The 21911-nt window shown below is 34.1% G+C and overlaps 1 protein-coding gene across 3 annotated transcripts in view; it reads left to right on the plus strand.

The window, feature by feature from the left end:
- Window positions 1-15997, plus strand: part of Fas3 (fasciclin 3) — a 368573-nt gene extending 352576 nt beyond the window's left edge. For all 3 annotated transcript variants that reach the window (XM_069828844.1, XM_069828843.1, XM_069828845.1), the window contains one exon: window positions 1936-15997. In XM_069828844.1, coding sequence (XP_069684945.1) covers window positions 1936-2136 — 201 coding nt within the window. In that variant the 3' untranslated portion in view covers window positions 2137-15997. The remainder of the gene's footprint in view (window positions 1-1935) is intronic.
- The last annotated feature ends 5914 nt before the right edge of the window (window positions 15998-21911 follow it).

Here is a 21911-nt window from a genome sequence, read left to right on the forward strand (position 1 = left end):
AATTAAGACGCTCGCATGAAAATTATGAAACTCGCTTGTGCTCGTTTCATAAACAAACATACTCGCGTCTTAATTACTATCATTATAGGCTCGTTGCATAATGTATTATTAATGTTATTAGCAGACAAATGTTAAAATGTAACTTTTCTTCATTGTTGGATACACACTTTTATTACTTATATAATCACTGATTAACTTTATAACTTCTTTACTGTGTTAATATTAGAAAATTACAACAGGAAACCAGACCTTCACTAGGCTTCGGACAATGAAGAATATCACTTTGAAACCAGTCAGCCAGATAATTTTCCAATGTTAACACAGTAAAGAAGTTACAAAGTTAATCAGTGTAACTTTTCGTTCTGAAAAGGAATTTCAAAATGTTACACATTTTCGGATCAAATTTCTTTACATTTAAAGGACAAAACTAAAATGCTTTGAATCATTTATTACCATAATACACTGCCCTTTTAAATTGACTGAGCATATTGGAAATTCAATCAATGGCTTTTCCAAAACACGCTATGAAATGTTTCATATAAAGCAGTTTTTATCTCGAAAAGGAAACAAAAACGGGCAAAATTGTATTAAACTTTTTTGTTTCAAATATTTCAAAGAATAACCCCCTGAAATTAATGACATTACTTTCGGTTCACCTTGTATACATTAATAATTCGTATCTAAACTGCCTTCAAAAATGCAAAATATATAAGTGCATCTTAAATAGTGCTTAGGTAATTTATTAACGAGACTTTTCACCATAAAAACAGCTATAGAAAACTTTTTACATACATAGGGCATAGGGCATATCCCGGCAAGAGTAAGAAAAATCTTTTAGTGATATAAAAATACAGTAAAATCGCAATAAGACGCTGTTCAAGGGACCGGGTGTAAAACATGTATTAACCGGGACCACGTATTAGGCAGGTATACTAATTTTGACTTATATACAGTATCTATTAGCATTTTTCTTTATTGAAATACATGATTCATGAAAGGTAATACAGTATTACTCCGTTTGTAATTACTGTACTGTACATCAAAGACATTTTACAATATGTATTGTACTTAATTCTTTCGAAAAAAAAGCCATTTATAGTTGTTTACCGTGTGCGTGTTCTCCAAGTCCTCATGTTTACCACACTTCAGTTTCTGCGTTTACATCCTCCCAACGTCGCAGCTGTAGTGACTGAGTCGCGATTTTTTATTATCGTTCTTAATATCGATGATGGGATTCTTAATGAATCAGAGAGTTGTTTCTGAGTAAGAGTACTGCTCTCATCGTACTTTCGTAAGATTTCCAATTTCTCCCACACAGAAAGGGCTTTTGGTTTAGCACTCATTGTAATCATATTCACAGACACTTCAATACATAAAAGGACAACAAACTGCCCAGCAAAAATTTCCAGAATTTTATTACGGTCGAGTGAGGAATGTTGTTTGAGAGAGAAGGTTAGCAAGAGGGTGAGGTATTGTAACTGTATGTAGGCTTTAACTACGCCTACTAGCGTAACAAGAGGGTGGGGTATACTAAGGTATGAAGTATGAAGGTTTAAATGCGCAGGTAAAGTGTCGAATACCAATACTTTTCAGGTTAATGGCACCAGTGAATTCAATGACCAAGATGTTTCAGTGCTGTTACAGTACATTGCTGAAAATTACATCGAAAATATTCCACAAAAACAGCGTATTATGCGGGACTTGAGTGCAACAAACGGGGTATTTTATAAAGGCGTTATGTATGAAATGTGCAGGGACCGGACAAAAAAAGCATATTACACGGGATAGCGTAATAAGCGGGCGCATCTTATCGAGGTTTTACTGTAATAGGCCTATAATTTGGAATTTACATTAGCCTACCTGTATGCGAAGGTTATCATGCCCAATACTATTTTATGAAATGTAGCTAATGCAACTTATATTACTGACTTTCAGGAGATGGAGAAACCTGGAACAGAGAGTAGTGAGCACATTGCCACTCCAGCAAAAGGGAAGGCTCAGGGTCAGGACGTTGTGTATGCAGAGCTTGATCTGCAGGCAACTAGGCGCCCTATTGTACGCAGAGAGGATGACAAGACAGAGTATGCGGAGATCATACACACGAAGCCAGGAGAAGGAGGTGGCGGAGTACCCTGAACATCATCTCTACTCTAAAAACCGAAGTGTTCATTCCACTCACTGATTCTCCCAGGATAACGTCACAACTTTTTTCAGAATTTTGACTCGCCCATCTTTTGTACTTTTTACTTAAAATAAGAATTTAGTATTTTATATTTTTATTTTCTATAAGAATGGAATGCTGTGAGAAGAAATTAAAGTATTAGTTAGGTTGTATTCTTTAGATTTTGGTATTATTGAAGGGACCAATATTTGAGTTTGATTGTGTTTAAATCTATTACATGTGTGTTTGTTTTTTTTTAACTAGTTTTTAAGACACAACATTCTGCGATATAATTGATAGATTTTTATTTGTTTTTTTCTCTAGGTTTTCCAGACGTGTGACAGATTTATTATTACAGTATGAGAAAGAAATGAGCATACAGATTAGAATGTTTGTGTATTATTTAGGTTATGAAAGCATTTTCTATTTTGTTATAGAATAATTTTGTTGGAATTTTTATTGGCATGCCATCTGTTACGATGTATATTTCATTATATTAGTGGTATGCTATTTTTGAAATTTTTGAGTGCTTTCTTGAGGTATGCCTTTATAATTCCGTACAAATGTGTTGAGTTTAATATGTTAGGTTTAATGACTCTTCAAATAGTTCAATAGAAACATCATTACAGGTGCTATTGTGATTAAAGACATAAATGCCGACACTCAGATAATGATCTGAAATAGCGGGCAAATATGCTTGAAATGCAATTAATTTCTTAGGATAAATTTTGCTTCTAGAAATCAGTATTTGGCAGATATTGTTACTAGATAAATGCATTTTTGTGGTTATAATTATGTAAAATAATATTTGTGAAGGAGAGAGGTGAATAAGATAGAGAGTATATGATGTGAACGAAATTTCAAACAAAAAAATCGTTTGAAGGCTGGATCGTACCCAGAACAGAGTAAATTAATATAGCATATTTCAATTTACGGAATTATTATTAATTTTGATTATAATTGATGTAATCTTATGCATTTTTTCTCCCGTTGAACTGAGTAAACGAAAGGCCTAATTTCTGGCTATAGCCTACAATTGGCTTAAAATGGTATTACAGTTTTATTCACATTGCTGTGACAACATTTTGATTTGTTTTATGTTTATTGCGTTATTCATATCCGGTAGGTCTCCCAGGTCATTCTGAAGCTCATAAATATTGAGAAATCCAAGAGTAATTACTTTTTGTAGTTAAGTCTAGTTATTAACATGATATTCTGTGAGACAGTGATTACTTACGGCAACTACAATACTTAGATATACTACTGTTTGCTTCATGAAGGATGAAAATTATTACAGTGTTCCAGAGCATTTTTGTTATACTAAATAGGTACTGGTAGCTAATATTAATTCTGTTCGATAGGGTAACTTATCTTTATGTTAAGGTTACAAATTAGTGTTTTAACTGTAATAACCTGAGGGACCTAAATAACTATTAGTTTTATAAGATGTAATGAAAATCATCCTTGTGGTTGGGCAAGGGTATTTTGTGGGGTTAATTCATCACTTAGAATTCTGCTGCTCTTTCCTATTACCAGACACTAACATATCTTAAATTTTGTCATATAACTTCGGCCATAATAGTACCGCAGTTTTCAATAGGGAATAACTACTGAATTTGTGTACACTAGTTCTACTATGGTTTAATCATGACATAAAATTGAAAATGTAAGAGAATTTGATCTTAGCATAAAAATTCTTAGCCATGATAATAAATTCAGGTGATGCTGAAACTCAAAACTTGTTCTTTATTGTTGAGTTCTGGTATGTGATTTTGACCACATTCAGTATCTTAATGTTCCATTTCGGGAAAAATAAAACACTAAACATGCCCAACGCTTATGTCGAGGCCTATATCTACTTTGTATGCCATACTTTAATTCAGTATTAAGCATTCCTCTCATATCTATCAGACGTTCTGATTGAATCTGTAATTATGAATAACTGTTTTTATATTGTCTATAACCTCTTTCAGGATAAATGGGTACTGTAGAAGGCATGTGTTGTAGGAAAGAAGCTTTTCACAGCGTATTATGAATAGAATGATTTCCATACCGATAATGACTTTTGATATTTTGAAAAACTCTCTTTATTTGATATTTCATGTAAGTATATCAAAACATAAATTTTTAACACACACACACAGTATATCATAATGCAGGGAACTACATTAAAAATGAAATTAGGACAGCCTCTTGTTATGAGTATATTTATATTTTCGCCCCCCCCCCCCAATTTTTTAAGTTACATTCATTCTTTGTTTTCCAGTTTCCTTTAAGGAGATGTTCGGAATAACTCCCATCAACATGAATTGCTCGTATTAGACTCTCACAATACCTCTTTGTGAAACTCCTTTCTTGCTCTAAGATTACAAGCTGTGAAATAAAGATGTAAAGATTAATTTTTTGGTCCTACAGGATATATCTGTTATGATAACAATGGTTATTAAAGGCAACAAAGGAAAAAACACTAGAGGAGGGAATTCGATCTGGTACTGTGGATTGAACTTCGGCATAACTCAGTAGTTAGAGCACTTGGTACATAGAACCAAGGACCCGGGTTTGATCCCCGATGCCGGAGCGAATTTTTATCCTTTAATAACCTTTGTTACCATAACAGAAATATTCACTGGTAAAATCTTCATGTACCCTCTGAAACACCTTGCTGTTTGGCAAATGACAATTAGAAAATTTCTTCGTACATAGACATTCTATTTTTCATTCTAATATGTATGTCTGCCATCTCGAATTCTTTGCTTTAAGCATTCATTATCACTAAGTACAGTAAGTAATAACAAACTACCAAGTCTCAGATCTGATGCCCTTACGAAGAGAGTGAATAGAAATAACCCAAAAAGCAACAATGTTTATGAGAAGAATTGCTGGGAAACTAAAGTGGGTGTAACATTATTTTATAAACAAGGAAAAATGGACTCTACATTCATATTAATTTTTTAAGGTTCTGAATAATATCTGAAGTAGTTCTGACATGCATTTTTTATAAGAGTTATTTCCTCTCTATTGCACCGCACACTTCATTTTTTGGAAGTGGTTAGAAGACAGAGTTCATTTTCATTTACTGCATAATACAGAACATACTTTTTATACTAGGCTATACTTGGATTAAAAATACTTTATGATCGCAACTGATGCATCCTGAGAATAATGTTGCCATACACTTCACTCTTTCAGTATTTGATGTTTGCGCGTGATCTGTTGGTTTGTTTGGAAACTAAACGTCATGCAGCAAGAAAAAAATAAACACAGGTAATAAAATAATAAAATAACAACGAAACAATAATAGATTTAACCATGAATTACACTACAACAGCGCCAATAATAACTGTATATTAAAACAGAACAAACTCGTTTACGTTGGCTGGGAACTGATATGCACAAGCCAATCAACACACAAAACAAAAATACAAACTAGCGTAGCTTTATCCATAAATGAACCAGCAGCAAAGCTACTACATCACAATACAGAACTCGGGCCATGCTTTATTGTTGCCATGGGAACCGTGGAACCAATAACTTCCTGTGAATATACTTCTAGTGCAATCACAAAGTAATTTTAATCAAAGTATACTAAACGTCTGTCCTGTATATTTTCGTTATAATGCAATAGCAATACTATACATATTTTACATCAAACATTATTAATTTTTACCAGAAAATCACTTACCAATATATAATAGGCTTACAGAGTTACTAAAACTGATTTAACGATTTCTGAAAAGTACCTTTGAATGTTTTTAATGCACATATGAAATCTTTTTAAAAGGAGAAAAAACCAAAAGTTTTACAGATGCTCAATATTATGACTTCCTCGTGCCACATGACACATCAAGATACTATTCAAGGTCGAAATATTCTCAATGTAGCACCATCAATAGTTTTTACCAGTATCCCTGCAACCTGAAAACATCTAGATCACATGATAAGACTGGAATAAACACAGCTTTCGCTATGTAGATAGTAGGCTAGAAGGATAAAGTCGCAAGGTACCTATCAAATTTAGCTAACAGTAAAATCGTCTTGAAAAATTTTGGTCGTTTTTTCCTGTACGCATATCCAATGCCATGTTAGATAAGCAATGAGATATTGACACACATTTTGCAGTAAAAATATAGTCTAGTTGTGCCATCAGCCATTGATTCCGATAGGATATTCGAAATACCAAGTGGCTTAATGAAGAAAACTAGTCCCTACATTTTTTTGCTTGATGTTTATAGGATACCGGTACATTGACTTTTGATGAATTGTATTCTTTCTCAAATATATGTATTGTAACATCTCAGAATTTTCACGTACTGACTATTGATTTTGTGTTTCAAGTGTTATTTCAGTACTGACTTTGCTGGCAAAACCGTTCTCCTCATTGCAATCTTTCGAACATGATACAGAAATTATAGTGATGTATGAAATCTTTTCATGTAATATTGCAATAACTGCAGTTTTATTATGGAGTATTTTCCATACTGCCTGCTACAGAATACCATACTTTTTGATCACTTTGTCTATAGATTTCCAGAGATTTTCTTGGAAGCAATTATGATTTGTTCTGCTCCTTCTCAGACACGAGTGGGTGACCTGTTTAATTCCTTTGGATGAGGTTCCAGTTTATTGAAATTGTGCATACCAAATAGCTATAAATCACTACTGAAGCTTTCCTGGCGACATGATAACTCAAAATTTTCTCGGGCTTCTAGCCAGATCATAAGTTGGTGATCAGGGGATCAGGTGGATCACCAACTTATGACCTGGCTGGAAGCCCGAGAAAATTTTGAGTTAGCTATAAATCCTTCGAATGGCATGACCTTACCATATCATGGAAGAAAATGGTGTTGAGCAGTAATACCAGTAATAGATTTTTTACACTAAAAACCTAACACACACAAAGTTTTATTCTGTGCAATAATCGTCATTTTCTAACAAACAGCTGCTCGTTCTACAGTAATTGTGATGCAAAACTTCACTGGACTTCTGTATTATAATGTAGAGTATTGTTATTTAATTCTAATCATAATGGTTTAGTGTAATTTTGACACGAGCAGTACTAGACAATTATGAATTCGTCTGTATCACTAATAGTAATGCTGTATTTCACTAATATGTTATCCATTATTATAACCTCTAAATCATATAAGTATACCTGAATTTGTTTGCACTTTAATGCTTAGCCGGTATTGTACACATTATCATCACTGTCATTATCAGTAGGAAATCATTCTTTTGATCATCAATTATATTTTTGTTATTTGTTATCAACATAATAATTAATTTTTGAGTGCAGCATCAGTTGTGTTAATTATATATCTTTATAATATTTTACAAGTACGTGAATACGCTGAAATTAGGATAAAATTTGTACCGATATTTGAACACTTTTGTAAGTTGCCAAAAATACGAAAACTTCCAGTTTGGGATAAATTAGAGCTACTACTGCTGATTTATCGTGCTATTACAATCTTGAAGATGTCGAAATTTATTTTCGTTGTGTGAAAACTGAATATGTCACCCAATTGTACATATTAAAGCAATTCTATGGCAATGCATTCCTTTGAAGATTCTGTTTAAGTGCTTTTAGAGTGGTTTCAGAAGTTACAGGATATAACTCGAGAATGAAACTACAGTAGGGATAACCAGAAGTGGCGACTAGATAGAGGTGTTTCGAGACTAGTTACCTGAGTTCTAGACTTCGTCTGTTTAGATGTCTTCATATCGACATGGACCACAGAGTTTACTCCAGTCTCAGAAAGTTTGTTTACAGTTGAGGCGCTCAGCTCCACTTTACCGCTTTGTAACAGTGCGCAAAATGCAATATACGAACGAAAATTTTGTAGAAATCTCATGGAAAAACCGGAAATGATAAAATGGCCGATTTGAAGAGAACAATATGAGGAACTCTTTAAAGTAATAAACTTAATATGCAGATTTTGTGGGTTGGCCCATTTATATATTGAGCGCCTCAATTATTCTGCTCATATGGTTGCTGCATGTGACTTTAAGACAGCACACACGAGGAAGTACTAGTAAATGGTTTCGGGAGCAGTGCTTGTCATTAGTGCTGAGCAAAGAAGAAAATGTAAAATACATTAACGTAGAAGAGAGAACCATTCATCCAGCCACCCATCACTTCTCTCTAGAACTCGTATAATACAATGTATATTCATCTGGAACCATTTATGCAAACTTAAAACGCACGAGCAAGTTACGCAATAGAGATTTTCCATGCATTTAAATGAAAATAATTTACATAATTCCTCGAATTATATATATTCAATAAGCAAATGAGACGTTAAAAAATAAATGCAACCGAGTCTAATATACATAACTGTAGAGTTTCTTTATGGAATTGAGATGCAGCTATAACTCAATGAAGTTAGGTATTAGTCTCTCACCAAAAAAATCGAAGTGTGATCCTGATAGATTAAATGGTGAATAAAACAGCTGTGAGGCAGCTTTTTTCTTAATAATATATTCTGTTTCCCTTGTCATTTCCATCCCACTATTGCAGAATTATTGTCATATCAACATTTATTCAAGTTTATGAGGCTTGTTAAAGTATTACATTATAGTTAAGATCAAAATTGAAGCAAAGAACTAGGTTATGATCTTTAAAATAGGTACCGTACTTTTTCTTGAAATAAAGAAGTGTGAAAAGTACCTTAAACGTTTTAAACACAAAAAAAAAAAAAAAACAACAATAAAAGTATTATGCCAGAAACTCAATCATTGTAAAGGTCATATGTCAAATTTCATACAAGTATTTTTCTTCTGATGGTATCTGCAGTCGAATTGCAGAAAATATGTTTATTATGTGAGTACAAATAGATTTGATCCTTTCCAGTCCTAATGTCAATGGAAAGTCAAATACCAACACCATGCAGAGACCTTGAAGAAGGTTAAAATTGTCTAATCAGGCTGTCCTGTAGAAATCAAATTAATATATAAGTGAAACAAGATATGTATAGCTAAAAATGTGCTGCGTTTAGCCTCTAGATATTAGTAAAAACAGAGTGTAGAATTGCTAGAAAATCCCCACAAGTCTTTCTAACCTATACATTCCTCCAAGCTTGGAAATCAATTTTAAACCAAGTGTGTTCAATGTATGGCCAATGAGCCACATTTAGCAGTTATATGTTTCAAAACAAGCCCTGAGGAATTAAAAAAATATATATACTGTATATTGGTTTTAGAATAAAGAAAATTCAAAGTAAATTAAATTTTTATATAATCATCTCACTATTTGAGAAGCTCAAATATCAATCATTAGAGAAATACAAAATACAATTATCTTTAGCTCTTATGATAACGGAAAAGCATTAATGAAGACATGGAAGGTATGAGTCTGAAATGAGTTTAATAATAATAATACGTATACTGTAGAGAGAAGCTATTATTTTTTAAATCTGTTACAATCAAATGTTGCAGGCCTATAGTTTATTATGTATTTAGCAGAGTCCTAGAAATTAAATATTTGTATTTACATTTGGAATTTATGTAGACTAAAGAAAATAACGTCTGCGATAAAAGAAGTTGAATATCTTTGTCATAAGAGAAAGATATGCCAGATGACCATGAAAATTATACCAGTAGTGATCTTTAAGCACATACATAATATAGAGTATATCATAACATATGATAACTAGTTCAGTGATGAGGTCAGGATGAAAAAAGTTTATAAAAATATAGACATGATTTCGTCTTCTTTCTCTGTTACAGCTTTTTTTATTTTTCGGTAACTGTCTTTGTACAGAAAATGCTTAGAATGAACATGAAGAATTTGCACATCTCTGCCGAATACACCGACAACCTTAATTCACAAGTTGGCAGAGCAGTTCTGTATTAAGAATTGGTGTGGAATAAATAATAATTCGCAAGAAACTCAATCATCTTCTGAAAGATTTCGTTCTTTAGCAGATGACAATTAGGGAATTTTTCTGGATACAGATGTCTTGCTCTAACAGCCTTGTATTACATAAGTTCAAACATGAGTTGCATTACTGTAGTCTCTTGGTTTGTAAAATATAAAAAGCTCTTAAGTTAACCAACTACAGCGTCTTCAACTTAAGATGCAACCCAGTCACCGGCATGCGGGCAGTACTCTCAAGCGGTAAACCCCAGCGGCATTGTGCGGTAATTGGACTCCTAAGTAGCCCAGCAGGCATTCTTTCTACCCGTATTTAGTGTTAGTTTATCTTCCGTAAAATGCATTTAATGGTGTTTATTTCCTTACTTTAAGACATAAGATGTTCAAAATGACTTCCACCAGCTTCAATACAACACTCACACCAGCGAAGATGATGATGAAATGCGCGATCCAATTCCTGCTTTGAAATGCTGGAGATGACGGCCCGAATATTTTCTTGAAGTTCCTCTAATGTATGAGGATTTTTCACATACACTTTATGTTTTAACATACCCCAAAGATAAAAGTCACATGGTGGTAAATACCATGATAAATTTAAACTTAAACAGAGCACAGTTCACCAAAACGTTAAATGAAAACTAAACTGACCAAACACGTTCACACCTTACAGAACACAAACTAACATTAATTGCATGCTGGGTCGCACAACACTGCTTGGTTTTCCTGCTATGGAGAACAGTCTATCGCCCGCCCACCTGCCCTGACCAGGGTTGCATCTTAAGTTGAAAGTGCTGTAAAATAACTCAAAGAACATTACTGGATCTTCTTTAATTAACTAGGTAACAAAAGGTTATTGTTCATTAACACTTAAATGGAATCGGCTCTGTTTATGAAAAGAATCATTGAACCATAAAGACTTGTAATTTTGAAACAAGACAATTCAGACCTATAATTACAGGAATTTTATAGTATATGTGAACTGTATCTATCACTGAAGTAGTTCTCTCATGTTAATTATAGATCATATATTTATTTTGTCCTATTAAAATATTATTTCCTTGCAGAATTCAATGTAAAACATTATCTCAATTCAAGACAAGAACATTTTATGATCATTTTCAGAATTAAATTCAATACTGATATGTACAACAGAATGCGAGTCCATTATGCATTGGCTATAGTCTGTTGCGAATGCATCTTGGCTGATCTTCATATTGGATCACTCACAATCAGAGACAGCAGAACTGGTGCATTAACCACACCAAGTACTAATTTTATAGTTAAAAGTTAACCACATCAGGTAAGTTATTGGAAGTGGTAGCGATCATTTTCTCCACATTTATAAAAATAATCTTAAGTCGAAGTACTTATTTTCTGTGAAAAAGGTACGAGTAATTAATCATCAGACATTTATCTAGAGACTTTTAAGCATGCTCCTGTGTCTTTTAATTTTTCCTCTGTGAGATTACGAATGTCTTTATTTTTATTTTCTTGCTCATTGAGTTCTAAACTCCCTGTTCCCGAAGCTTTGTCTCAGTGTGGTAAAATTTAAATGGACCTGGAACTTGACAACAAGGAAACTGGTACTGGATTATTTTGTGTAACTCAAGTGACAGAGATGGAAGTTTTTCTGTCACCATCAACAATTCATGGGTTAAGCCATTAAGACTCATTCTGTTTCACTTAAAAGAGTTTTGTTCCTTACTTTCTTGGTTTGCCAATACTTCCCTTAATATTTCTCTTAACTATTGTTTATAATCTAATATTATTTTTGATATGCAATATTCAATTGTTCAAATGTTTAATTCATTTATACCGGTAATATCTTCATTTCCTTTTTTGTATAAAAGCTGTATTCTGCAATCTTTCTTAAAAATTTAATTCCAGTACTTTTTTTTGTAAGTAGGCCTACAAAATTCACTGCCATGTAGGAACAGCCATCATTTTATAAAATTTTAATTTAATTTTTCTTCTAGTATTTTTAATGATACCTTCATAGTAAGTTACCGCACATATAACTAAATTTATTAATTTTATAAGATGTCTTTATTTTTAAATTAAGAAATATTACAGCTTAAATTGAGATAAAGCTTGAGGAAAGAAGAGGTTAGTACTTACTTGATATACAAATGATGAACAACTGTGGAATTCTCACAAAAAATATCAAGACGCAAAAATTATCTAGAAAAATGGAGGGTAGCATAGTTCAGGCACATAGTTAGCTGTTAAAGACCCAACAATTTGATGTGAGATTTGTGCTATCATAGCTCGCATTTGATCAAGTTTTCTGAGAATGCTACTTCTGCTATAATTTACTATTTTTTTCATTAATATTCTTTTCATCACCACAACCATCATCGTCATCATCATCATCATCATCATCATCATCATCATCGAACCATTAATAATAATCCACGGACAATAGCTGCAGAAATTTGCAGGAGACATTTGGAAATGTAAAACTTAGCAAGACGCAATTTTGTTGCAAAGCAGGCCCATCTCACTACGGGTAAAAACTCATAGGTATCTTATTCATTGTGGTTGAGTTTCTATTTAGTTCGTACGATTAAGGCACCAGTTCTATCCCTGACTTGAGGAAATCTGTATGCCAATTAGATGGACTGCTATCATTGCAGACTGTAACTGTAATTTAGGAGATATTCTGTTGAATTTATTCTGTTACTTAACTGATGAACAACATGACTTTATTTTTTTTTTCTTTTTGATGTTTAGACATATTTTCTGTCTTAAAAATGCTCCTTTTGTAACTTAACATGATGTCCCTTCCTTTCTGATCCAAATGTTTGTATATACAAGAAATGTGTAACTATGTGTCAATCAATCACAAACATAAGTTAGTGTTGCTTATGGAACTTGTATTGCTCATAAAAAAATAATTTATTTGTAAAAGATAGATACATAGTATATTAATCACGTTAACGTGTTTAAAAGAAATTGCTAGTAGAGTATTGATATTATATACAGAATAAGATTCACAGCAGAGAGATAAGTACGGCCTGAGGGCTCTTTTACGAAGAAACTTGAAGGGTTTTTCATCTTTTAACTTTCTTCTATTGTGAGACTCTCTTTTCGATCACGGCTTCTCTCATATTGGAAACCCCTGCAATATGGAGTTTGGCGGACTGTAATTTACTCTCTGCATTCATGACATTGCCAGACTAATAATGTTACTGTAGTTATGTATGTAATGTGCTTCTTACGAAGAAGTAAGACTATGATTTTTTAGGGTTATAATATTCTATGTTTGACACTTTGAGGTATTATATCAGAAATTTCTTCAGCTCCATTTGATGCAATGTTTTAATATTGTTTAATTAATAAATTTAGTTTAGTTTGTCCTGGTAATATGATGACTATTTTGTTTGCTGCTGTACCATCTCATCCTCTTCCTCCTTTTTTACCTCTCACAAGTCGTTTTTAATTATTTCTTCATTCTCCATCCCCCTATCTTTTCTCATTGTGTCTTCTTCTTTCTTACTTACATCTAATTATTCCTTCTCGAGTATGAAGTATAATGTTATTCTGTCAAGCATTCAAAAATGGAACATTAAAGGGGCTGACTGAGATTTTAAGTGCTTTTTGATATGCTGCCTCGTGGTGAAATGTTTCAGTCTTGTGAGAATGGTTGCAGGTGTGATTGATTATAGTGTGTGTCATGGCACAATAACACATGAATCTGTTGATGTTAAGCCCTCTTGCTGTACCACTACGAAATTTGAAATTAGAGCACTGACAGTAAGTAGTATTACTAATTAACCATTTTAAAACATTCATACTGTACGGCAACAAAATTACATGCTGATTAACATTCTTGCATTGTCAACTTTCAAACCAGGTGTGTTGAGAAAAGAGAGTTCAGCAGTAAGATGTCCATTTTCATTGCACGATTGAAGGATATCATTTTTTTAAGTCACTAATCTGTGTTTTGCAACAGCAAACAGCACTCCCATGTCTCGAACACTAAGTTTCTCTTTTTCATAGGCAACTTTTTTAATTTAATGTCAATCGATTGCTTTTCTGTGACATTTTAATATATGACACTAACCTCACAAGAAACAACATCAACAATAAGAAATACAGTTGCATACGTTAGGTTAGCAACACGCAACATGCATGGTAAGAAGAAATTATATTCATTATTGATTTGAATTCCAGAAATTACAAGAGTTTGTTTTCTGGCTGTCTGTTATTAGGAAGCTTTAACTGCTGAGAGGATATACTTTTCAGTGTCTTGTGTCCATTATTGAAAATGTCCTTTGTGTAAAGGTGACCGCTATTCAAAGATATCTGTTAGAGAAGTTTTACTGTACTTGTAAATGGGATACATGACGCACTAACATGTATACCTATATTCTATATTTGCACAGTTTGATTTCAGATGCGAATTAACAACAGATAGAAATTATATTTGATGTGAGTTTATTAGTTAGATAGCATCATTTGCAGTCTTGCATCCCAGCATTTCTTTATGATATCCTCACTTTCTTGGTAGAGCTTCACAAGTTCTCCAGTATACGTTACACAACATACATCCAGGGACATTAAAATTCCCAATCTGTACAAATATTTTGCAAGTCAATTATGTTCATTAAAAAGTAAAAATTTTGCAACTCATCTTTCAGGATAAACAGAAGTGAAATTTTGATCATTTACAAGATACTCCCATTTTTAATTCATCTGATGTATAAGGCATTTTCATTTCTGGTTGTTGGGCTTGACTTCTCTGTGCCAGTGTGTCTATGGCCTCATTTTCTCACAAACTAGAATGCACAGATACAAACTACAAAATAAATTTATTGCTGAAGTTTCATTTAATCAAATTACTAGAGATGTGATTTTATGGTGATTATTTTACCCTGATTTTGGTGATTAAAATAGTTTAGTTTCGGTAAATATTCCGTAAAAGAACAAGCAATTTCGTGCATATTTCGCACCCAAAGGAAACTCAGAAAATAATAAAACAATATTTTTTTTTAATTATTATTGAAACAATCCCTTTGAAACTAACAGAAAATTGTTTTCATTATTAATTAAATTCATAATTCAATTCCATTCGACTTTGAGGAGGTGGCAGCACTGCATTTTTGTCGAAGAAAGTATTTACAGGAAAGAGAAATAGTCATTGTCTGCTTGCACTGCTCCCTGAATTTTGAACTTTAATCAAGGGTCTTGCAACACATTTTACATATATCATTAATACCAAAAATCACACCCCCTATGTATCACATACCGGTACAAATTTGTTTTATTTATTAATTTTTAAAAATTATATATATTATACTTTAAATGCCTACATTTTAGTCACAGATTATAATTGCATTAATAAAATATTATGTTTTATTAATCTAACTAACGGCCTTTTAGTCACATTACCATTACACCTTTTTTTTCTTCTGTTCCTTATTATCAGTACTGATTATTATTTAATATGTGGATATATCAGTAAAAGAAATATATTTTTCAATACTAGCATGAAAAGCGATACAAGTTCAAGAAATATGGATGCAAATATCAATATTGCTCATGGTTAAGAAATTCAAAGCCATTCTCCTCAGTGATGCAATGTGTGATTTACACTACTTTCACCATCAACTTCACAGCTTTGATTGTAATTTCACATGTACGCAACAATTTCATTGTATGTTTCAAAAACCTAATTAATCTTCTGTAACATTGTGACAGTGCCTAGAGCTGCAGTGGGTTTGCTTATTTTTAAAGAAAAGTTACGGTACTACAGATTGCAATTATTGTTGTTAAGCCTTTTGAAATAATCTTGCTTCAAGAGGGATTATATTAGTTCATAATGCAGTACACAAGAGTTATTTCGATTTTTAGTTTAAATGATTTTTATATTTATATTCACCTTATAAAATTTTGCAATGAATATCATTCAGCATGTATAATGTAAAATAAAAAAAATGTCCAGTGTTGAGATACGTGGATTCAGTATTTTTCAGTCATTGAAATTTACCTTTCTTGTTTTAATGTAGCAATAACACCACTCTATACATAACCACATCATCATCATCATTGGTGCAACAGCCTGTTGCAGACCTTGACCACCCGTACAATGCATATCCATTCATTCCTATCTGCCTTCCATCATTGTGCGCCCATTACTTTTAAATATTGTTCAACACTATTCAACTGTATAATATTAGGTCGTCCAATTCTTCTTTTGCCATTCTTTCAACTTCGACCCGACAGCAAGACACCATGGCATCACCACCAGCAGTTTCTCCATCTCAGAAAATTGGCAGAAGCAGTTCTATTATGCACTGTAAGTCACTCAATTATTGTACTCTCTTATAATATTTTGCATAGTTGATAAACCTTGTTCAGATGCGAGTTAAGCTTAATCATTAGAAGTGTTGAAACTTTAACTTATGAATAATCCTAGTGATTTTTTTAGTTGGTCATTTAACGATGCTGTATCAACTACTCAGTTATTTAGTGTTGATGGGATTGGTGATAGCAAGATGAGGCCGAGGATTCGCCATATATTACCTGACATTCGCCTAATGGATGGGAAAAACCTCGGAAAAAACCCAACCAGGGAATTAGTCCAAGCGAGAATCGAACCATCGCCCAAGCGCAACTTCGAATCGGCAGGCAAACGCCTTAGCTGACTGAGCTACGCTGATGGCTCTAACCCTAGTGATATTTCCAAATGGGTTCCCATTTACATTTCCTCGGAATTCTGTTGTCTTTCGATAGTGGTGTCAGATACTAAAATGTAGTGGCATGACAGAGAGGTATTTAATGCAGTTGGTCCTGTGCTCGATTCATCCATCTTCCTTGGAGAACCGTCAAGGTTGGCATGACATTATTATTATTATTATTATTATTATTATTATTATTATTACTTTTACTATTATTATTATTATTATTATTATTATTATTATTAATATTATTATCTTGTGATGAAATTGTCGTGTGCTGAACTGTTATTGGCCCCTGGCACATTAAATATTAGTAAATAAATAAATAGATAAAATAAACATTATTATTACTAGTATTATTATTACTAGTATTATTATTATTATTATTATTATTATTATTATTATTATTATTATTATTATTATTATTATTATTATTATTATTATTATAAGTTATACTGGCTGAACAGGTGCTCTATCTCAGCATTCGATTAGGAAAGAGGAAGTACAGCCATAGCAAACATAGTTATTAGATATATATATATATTATTTATTATTTTAATGTACCGAAGTACATATGATATTTCCATGCAGATATTCTGCGTCATCATACGATGAAAGAGTAATGGAACGGAGAAAAATTCTCTCTGGCGCTGGGATTTGAACCCGGGTTTTCAGCTCTACATGCTGATGCTTTATCCACTAAGCCACATCTATGACGTAGTGCAGAGGGCGGCCACTAGAGGGAACCCAAGAGTTGTAGCTTAATCTGAGACATTCTATCCAGCGCCGGGGTTGTATCCGGTGTGGCTTAGTGGATAAAGCATCTGCACGTAGAGCTGAAAACCCGGGTTCAAATCCCGGTGCCGGAGAGAATTTTTCTCCGTTCCATTACTCTTTCATCATAGTTATTAGAGTTAGCTCCAACAGAATATTTGTACTACTACTGCACCTCAACCCAAAAATTTACTGTTGATGAAATACTGCACCACTTAACAACACCAAGAATTCGCCACAGTAAAGATAATACAGGGGGATTACTTAAGATGTCATGATCATACAGCAGATTTTCAGTCCTTAAACAGTGACAAGAGGACAAGACATGTTCCTTGGCACCTTGGCCTACAGATGGAGCATAGCAATGTGTTCGGTGACCTTTCTGCAACTGACGTATAGTATCAGGACCGAAAATTCTCTGTCTGATCATGATACATCGTTCAGGATTGTTCTTATAAAGTTTTAAAATTGTACCAAGGAAACATTTCTGTATCAAAATTATAAAAATGTCAAAATACAAAATCAGTGTTTGCAAATAATAGTATGTCATCTTATTAAAAAGTTAAAATGACAAAACCTAAAAATCGCTTTGTGCCAAATCATTACCTAATAAATACTCCAGAAAAGTCGTTGGTCGCTGTTTCGTAATTTTTGTCGTTAGCCCAGATTACGTTCATTCTACAGGAAGAAATTATAACGTTAATGAAACACATTTTGAGTTTATGCTGATAATCACAATAATTTGTTTGCAGATGCCGTTGTTGCTTCTTGTTAATTTCTTGACTACATTTGAAATGTGTTATGGGGAAGAATGGAATGTGTGAAGTGGACAGACTGAATAAGAAATGAAGCTGTGTTGGAAAGAGTGGGTGAAGAAAGAATGATGCTGAAACTGATCAGGAAGAGGAAAAGGAATTGGTCGGATTACTGGCTGAGAAGAAACTGCCTACTGAAGCATGCACTGGAGGAATGGTGAATGGGAGAAGAGTTCGGGGTAGAAGAAGATATCAGATGATAGATGACATTAAGACATATGGATCATATGAGGAAACAAAGAGGAAGGCAGAAAATAGGAAAGACTGGAGAAAGCTGGGTTTGCAGTGAAAGACCTGCCCTTGGGCAAACACTAAATGAAAGAATGGATTCCATAATTTTGAGTTTGAAGGTTGGCAATGCTGATTGTCTACTACATTATTGCCAATCGGCGGGTAATTGCCCGATTTTGGAGTAAAATGTTAGCGGGTATTTTTGGATAATTTAATATTTTTAGAATTTCTAAATTATTTTAAAATAGTAATTCAATTTATTCTTGATTATATATTTATTTCTAGCTGTAATTTTTACAGAGCACCTCAGAAAAAATAAAGCCGTTGAAGCTCTGCAACATTAACAGTGAATTACTTCCAGTAATAGGCATACACAACCACACAACCTGTTCATAATAATGACAACTCTCCCTTCGCTCTAACACACTGTGCATGCGCAGTAAACAAGTGCCCCTGTATATATATATATATACATAGGTTAAAGCCAAATATAGGTTGCCGAGTGTCATGGTGGACGAGCGCAAGGCTACTACGTCATTCAAAATTATGCATTGCAGCCAACACTACACTATTTAGCGATGAGAGAAAGGCTGCAATCATGTATTTAAAAAGCCAATAAGTTGTAACTATACTATAATTAAACTACAAAACGTCTTTGGTTGTAACTATGAAATCGTGGACATAGTTTATAGACAGAACACCAGGGTCGCATTGATACGATGCCTCCAGTTCAGTAAACAAGTGCGGTACAGAAAGTGTTGATCTAACACATTAATACCCGGGATCGATTCCCGTATAGAAGTAATTCTTTAGAACGTGTATGAGAGAATTGCAAATTATCGTAAAATTAGAAATTATGAAGCTCCAATGACAGGACAGGGAATGGATTGACAAGACGGAGAGTGGACTGCGAGCACATAGCGTGGACTAGTGGAACACAGAGTGTAGTCACAGCACAGTCATTGCACTGAAAGGACATAGAGTGGACTGAGACGCCAGAGAGTGGACTGAGAGGACATAGTGTATACTGAGAGAACAGAGGGTGGACTGAGAGGACATAGAGTAGACTGAGAGGACAGAGAGTGTACTGAGAGATCCGAGGGTGGACTGAGACGACATAGAGTGGACTGAGAAGACATAGAGTGGACTGAGAAGACATAGAGTGGACTGAGAAGACAGGGAGTGGACTAAGATGACATAGAGTGGACTGAGAAGACATAGAATGGAATGAGATGACACGTAGTGGACTGAGAAGACAGGGAGTGGACTGAGAAGACAGGGAGTGGACTGAGTGGACATAGAGTGGAATGAGAAGACAGTGGACTGAGAGGACATAGAGTGGACAGAGGACATAGAGTGCACAGAGAAGACAGGGAGTGGACTGAGATTACATGAAGTGGACTGAGAAGACAGGGAGTGGACTGAGATAACATATATTGGACTGAGAAGACAGGGAGTGGACTGAGAGGACATAGAGTGGACTGAGATGACATAGAGTGGACTGAGAAGACCGAGAATGGACTGAGAGGACATAGAGTGGACTGAGAGGACATAGAGTGGACTGAGAAGACATATAGTGGACTGAGAGGACATAGAGTGGACAGAGAAGACAGGGAGTGGACTGAGATGACATAGTGGACTGAGAAGACAGGGAGTGGACTGAGAAGACATAGAGGGGAATGAGATGACACATAGTGGACTGAGAAGACAGAGAGTGGACTGAGATGACATAGAGTGGACTGAAATGACATATATTTTACTGAGAAGACAGGGAGTGGACTGAGAGGATATATAGTGGACTGAGAAGACAGGGAGTGGACTGAGAGGACATAGAGTGGATTGAGAAGATATAGAGTGGACTGAGTAGACATAGAGTGGACTGAGATGACATAGACTGGACTGAGAAGACAGGGAGTGGACTCATAGGACATAGAGTGGACTGAGAGGACATAGAGTGGACTGAGAAGACATAGAGTGGACTAAGAGAACATAGAGTGGACTGAGAGGACATGAATTTCAATACTGAGTACAGAATGAGTAGTATTTGAATTCATATGGTGAAAAGTACATAAAAATTAATTTTAAAGGGCACAATAAAATGTGAAGTACCGGTACAATATTTACAGTCTATTCAGTTAAGTACCTTAACAATTCAGGAGAAATGTGAAATTAAGTGCCATAGAAGTCTACACCTGTGCTAGATATAAAACTCTTTTTGACAAGCCGACAAAAAGAATATACGAGGAGGTTTAATTGTGATGTGCATAAGAAGTTTGTTTGGTTGAAAGGCTGTGATATTAAAAATGCGCTATTCTGTTTTCCATGTCTTTTGTTTGGTAGCGATTCTAACTGGACTCAGAAATGAAAAGATTAATAAACATGTAAATTCGGCGAAACAGATAAGTAACACCTTGAACTTGGCTGGGTTGAGAAGAGTGAATATTTAGGAGAGTTTAAGTTCAACTCATAAACAAGCTGTTGAACATAACAACAACAGCGTGAGAAAAAACAAAGAAGTGTTGTCTAGAAATTATTGACTGTATCAAGTTTTGTGGAACCAACGAGTTAACATTATGAGGGCATAATGAAAAGATAGGCTCTGACAATCAAGGAATATTCCTCAATTTGGTGAAATATACAAGTGAAATAGATTCGATGTTCAAGTCCATTTGGAGACCTCTTCGCCATTTATAGGCCTGTAAAATGAGCTATTGGAATGTATATTGGACGTATTCAGAGAGGAAATTTTAGCAGAGATTGAGGAAGCCGAATTTGTCTCTGTTCTTGCTGACGAGATCACAGATATATCTGGAAATTTATGATTGTGGTTGTAGTTCGGTATTGTAACAAAGAAGAAAAAGCTGTGGAGAGGTTCTGGGGTTTCTTTAACACAACCGAACAAGATGCAAATGCAATATCAGAGCTAGAAACAATTTTAAAACAAAGAAAGATAAGCTTATTGGACAGAGCTACGATGAAGCAGCTATGATGAGTGGTGTATTAAATGCAGCACAAGCAAAAGTTAGAGGTTGTTACAAATATGCATATTTTGTGCATTGCTATGCCCATTGGTTGAATCTCATAATGGAAAGAGCCGCTAAACAAAATACAAAGGCTCGCAGCGAAAACTGTGAAAATGAAAACCCTAGCAAGCATCGTAAGGTCAAAGGGAATCAGACAAGGGTTGCGGCAGCCAAGGAGTGTGTGACTTCATTATCACACAAGCTAACACTCGATTGCAATTCATAGATCATCTTATAGTACCTTCTCTTCTGTGTGAAGAAAAATTTTAATGCTACAAAAGATCATTTCCTGAAAATAACCTAAATGTATATATGAAGCTTTTTCCAATGTCTGATAAAGACAAACTAAAA

Source organism: Periplaneta americana, chromosome 6 (assembly GCF_040183065.1).
Source record: "Periplaneta americana isolate PAMFEO1 chromosome 6, P.americana_PAMFEO1_priV1, whole genome shotgun sequence".
Lineage (NCBI taxonomy): Eukaryota > Metazoa > Arthropoda > Insecta > Blattodea > Blattidae > Periplaneta > Periplaneta americana.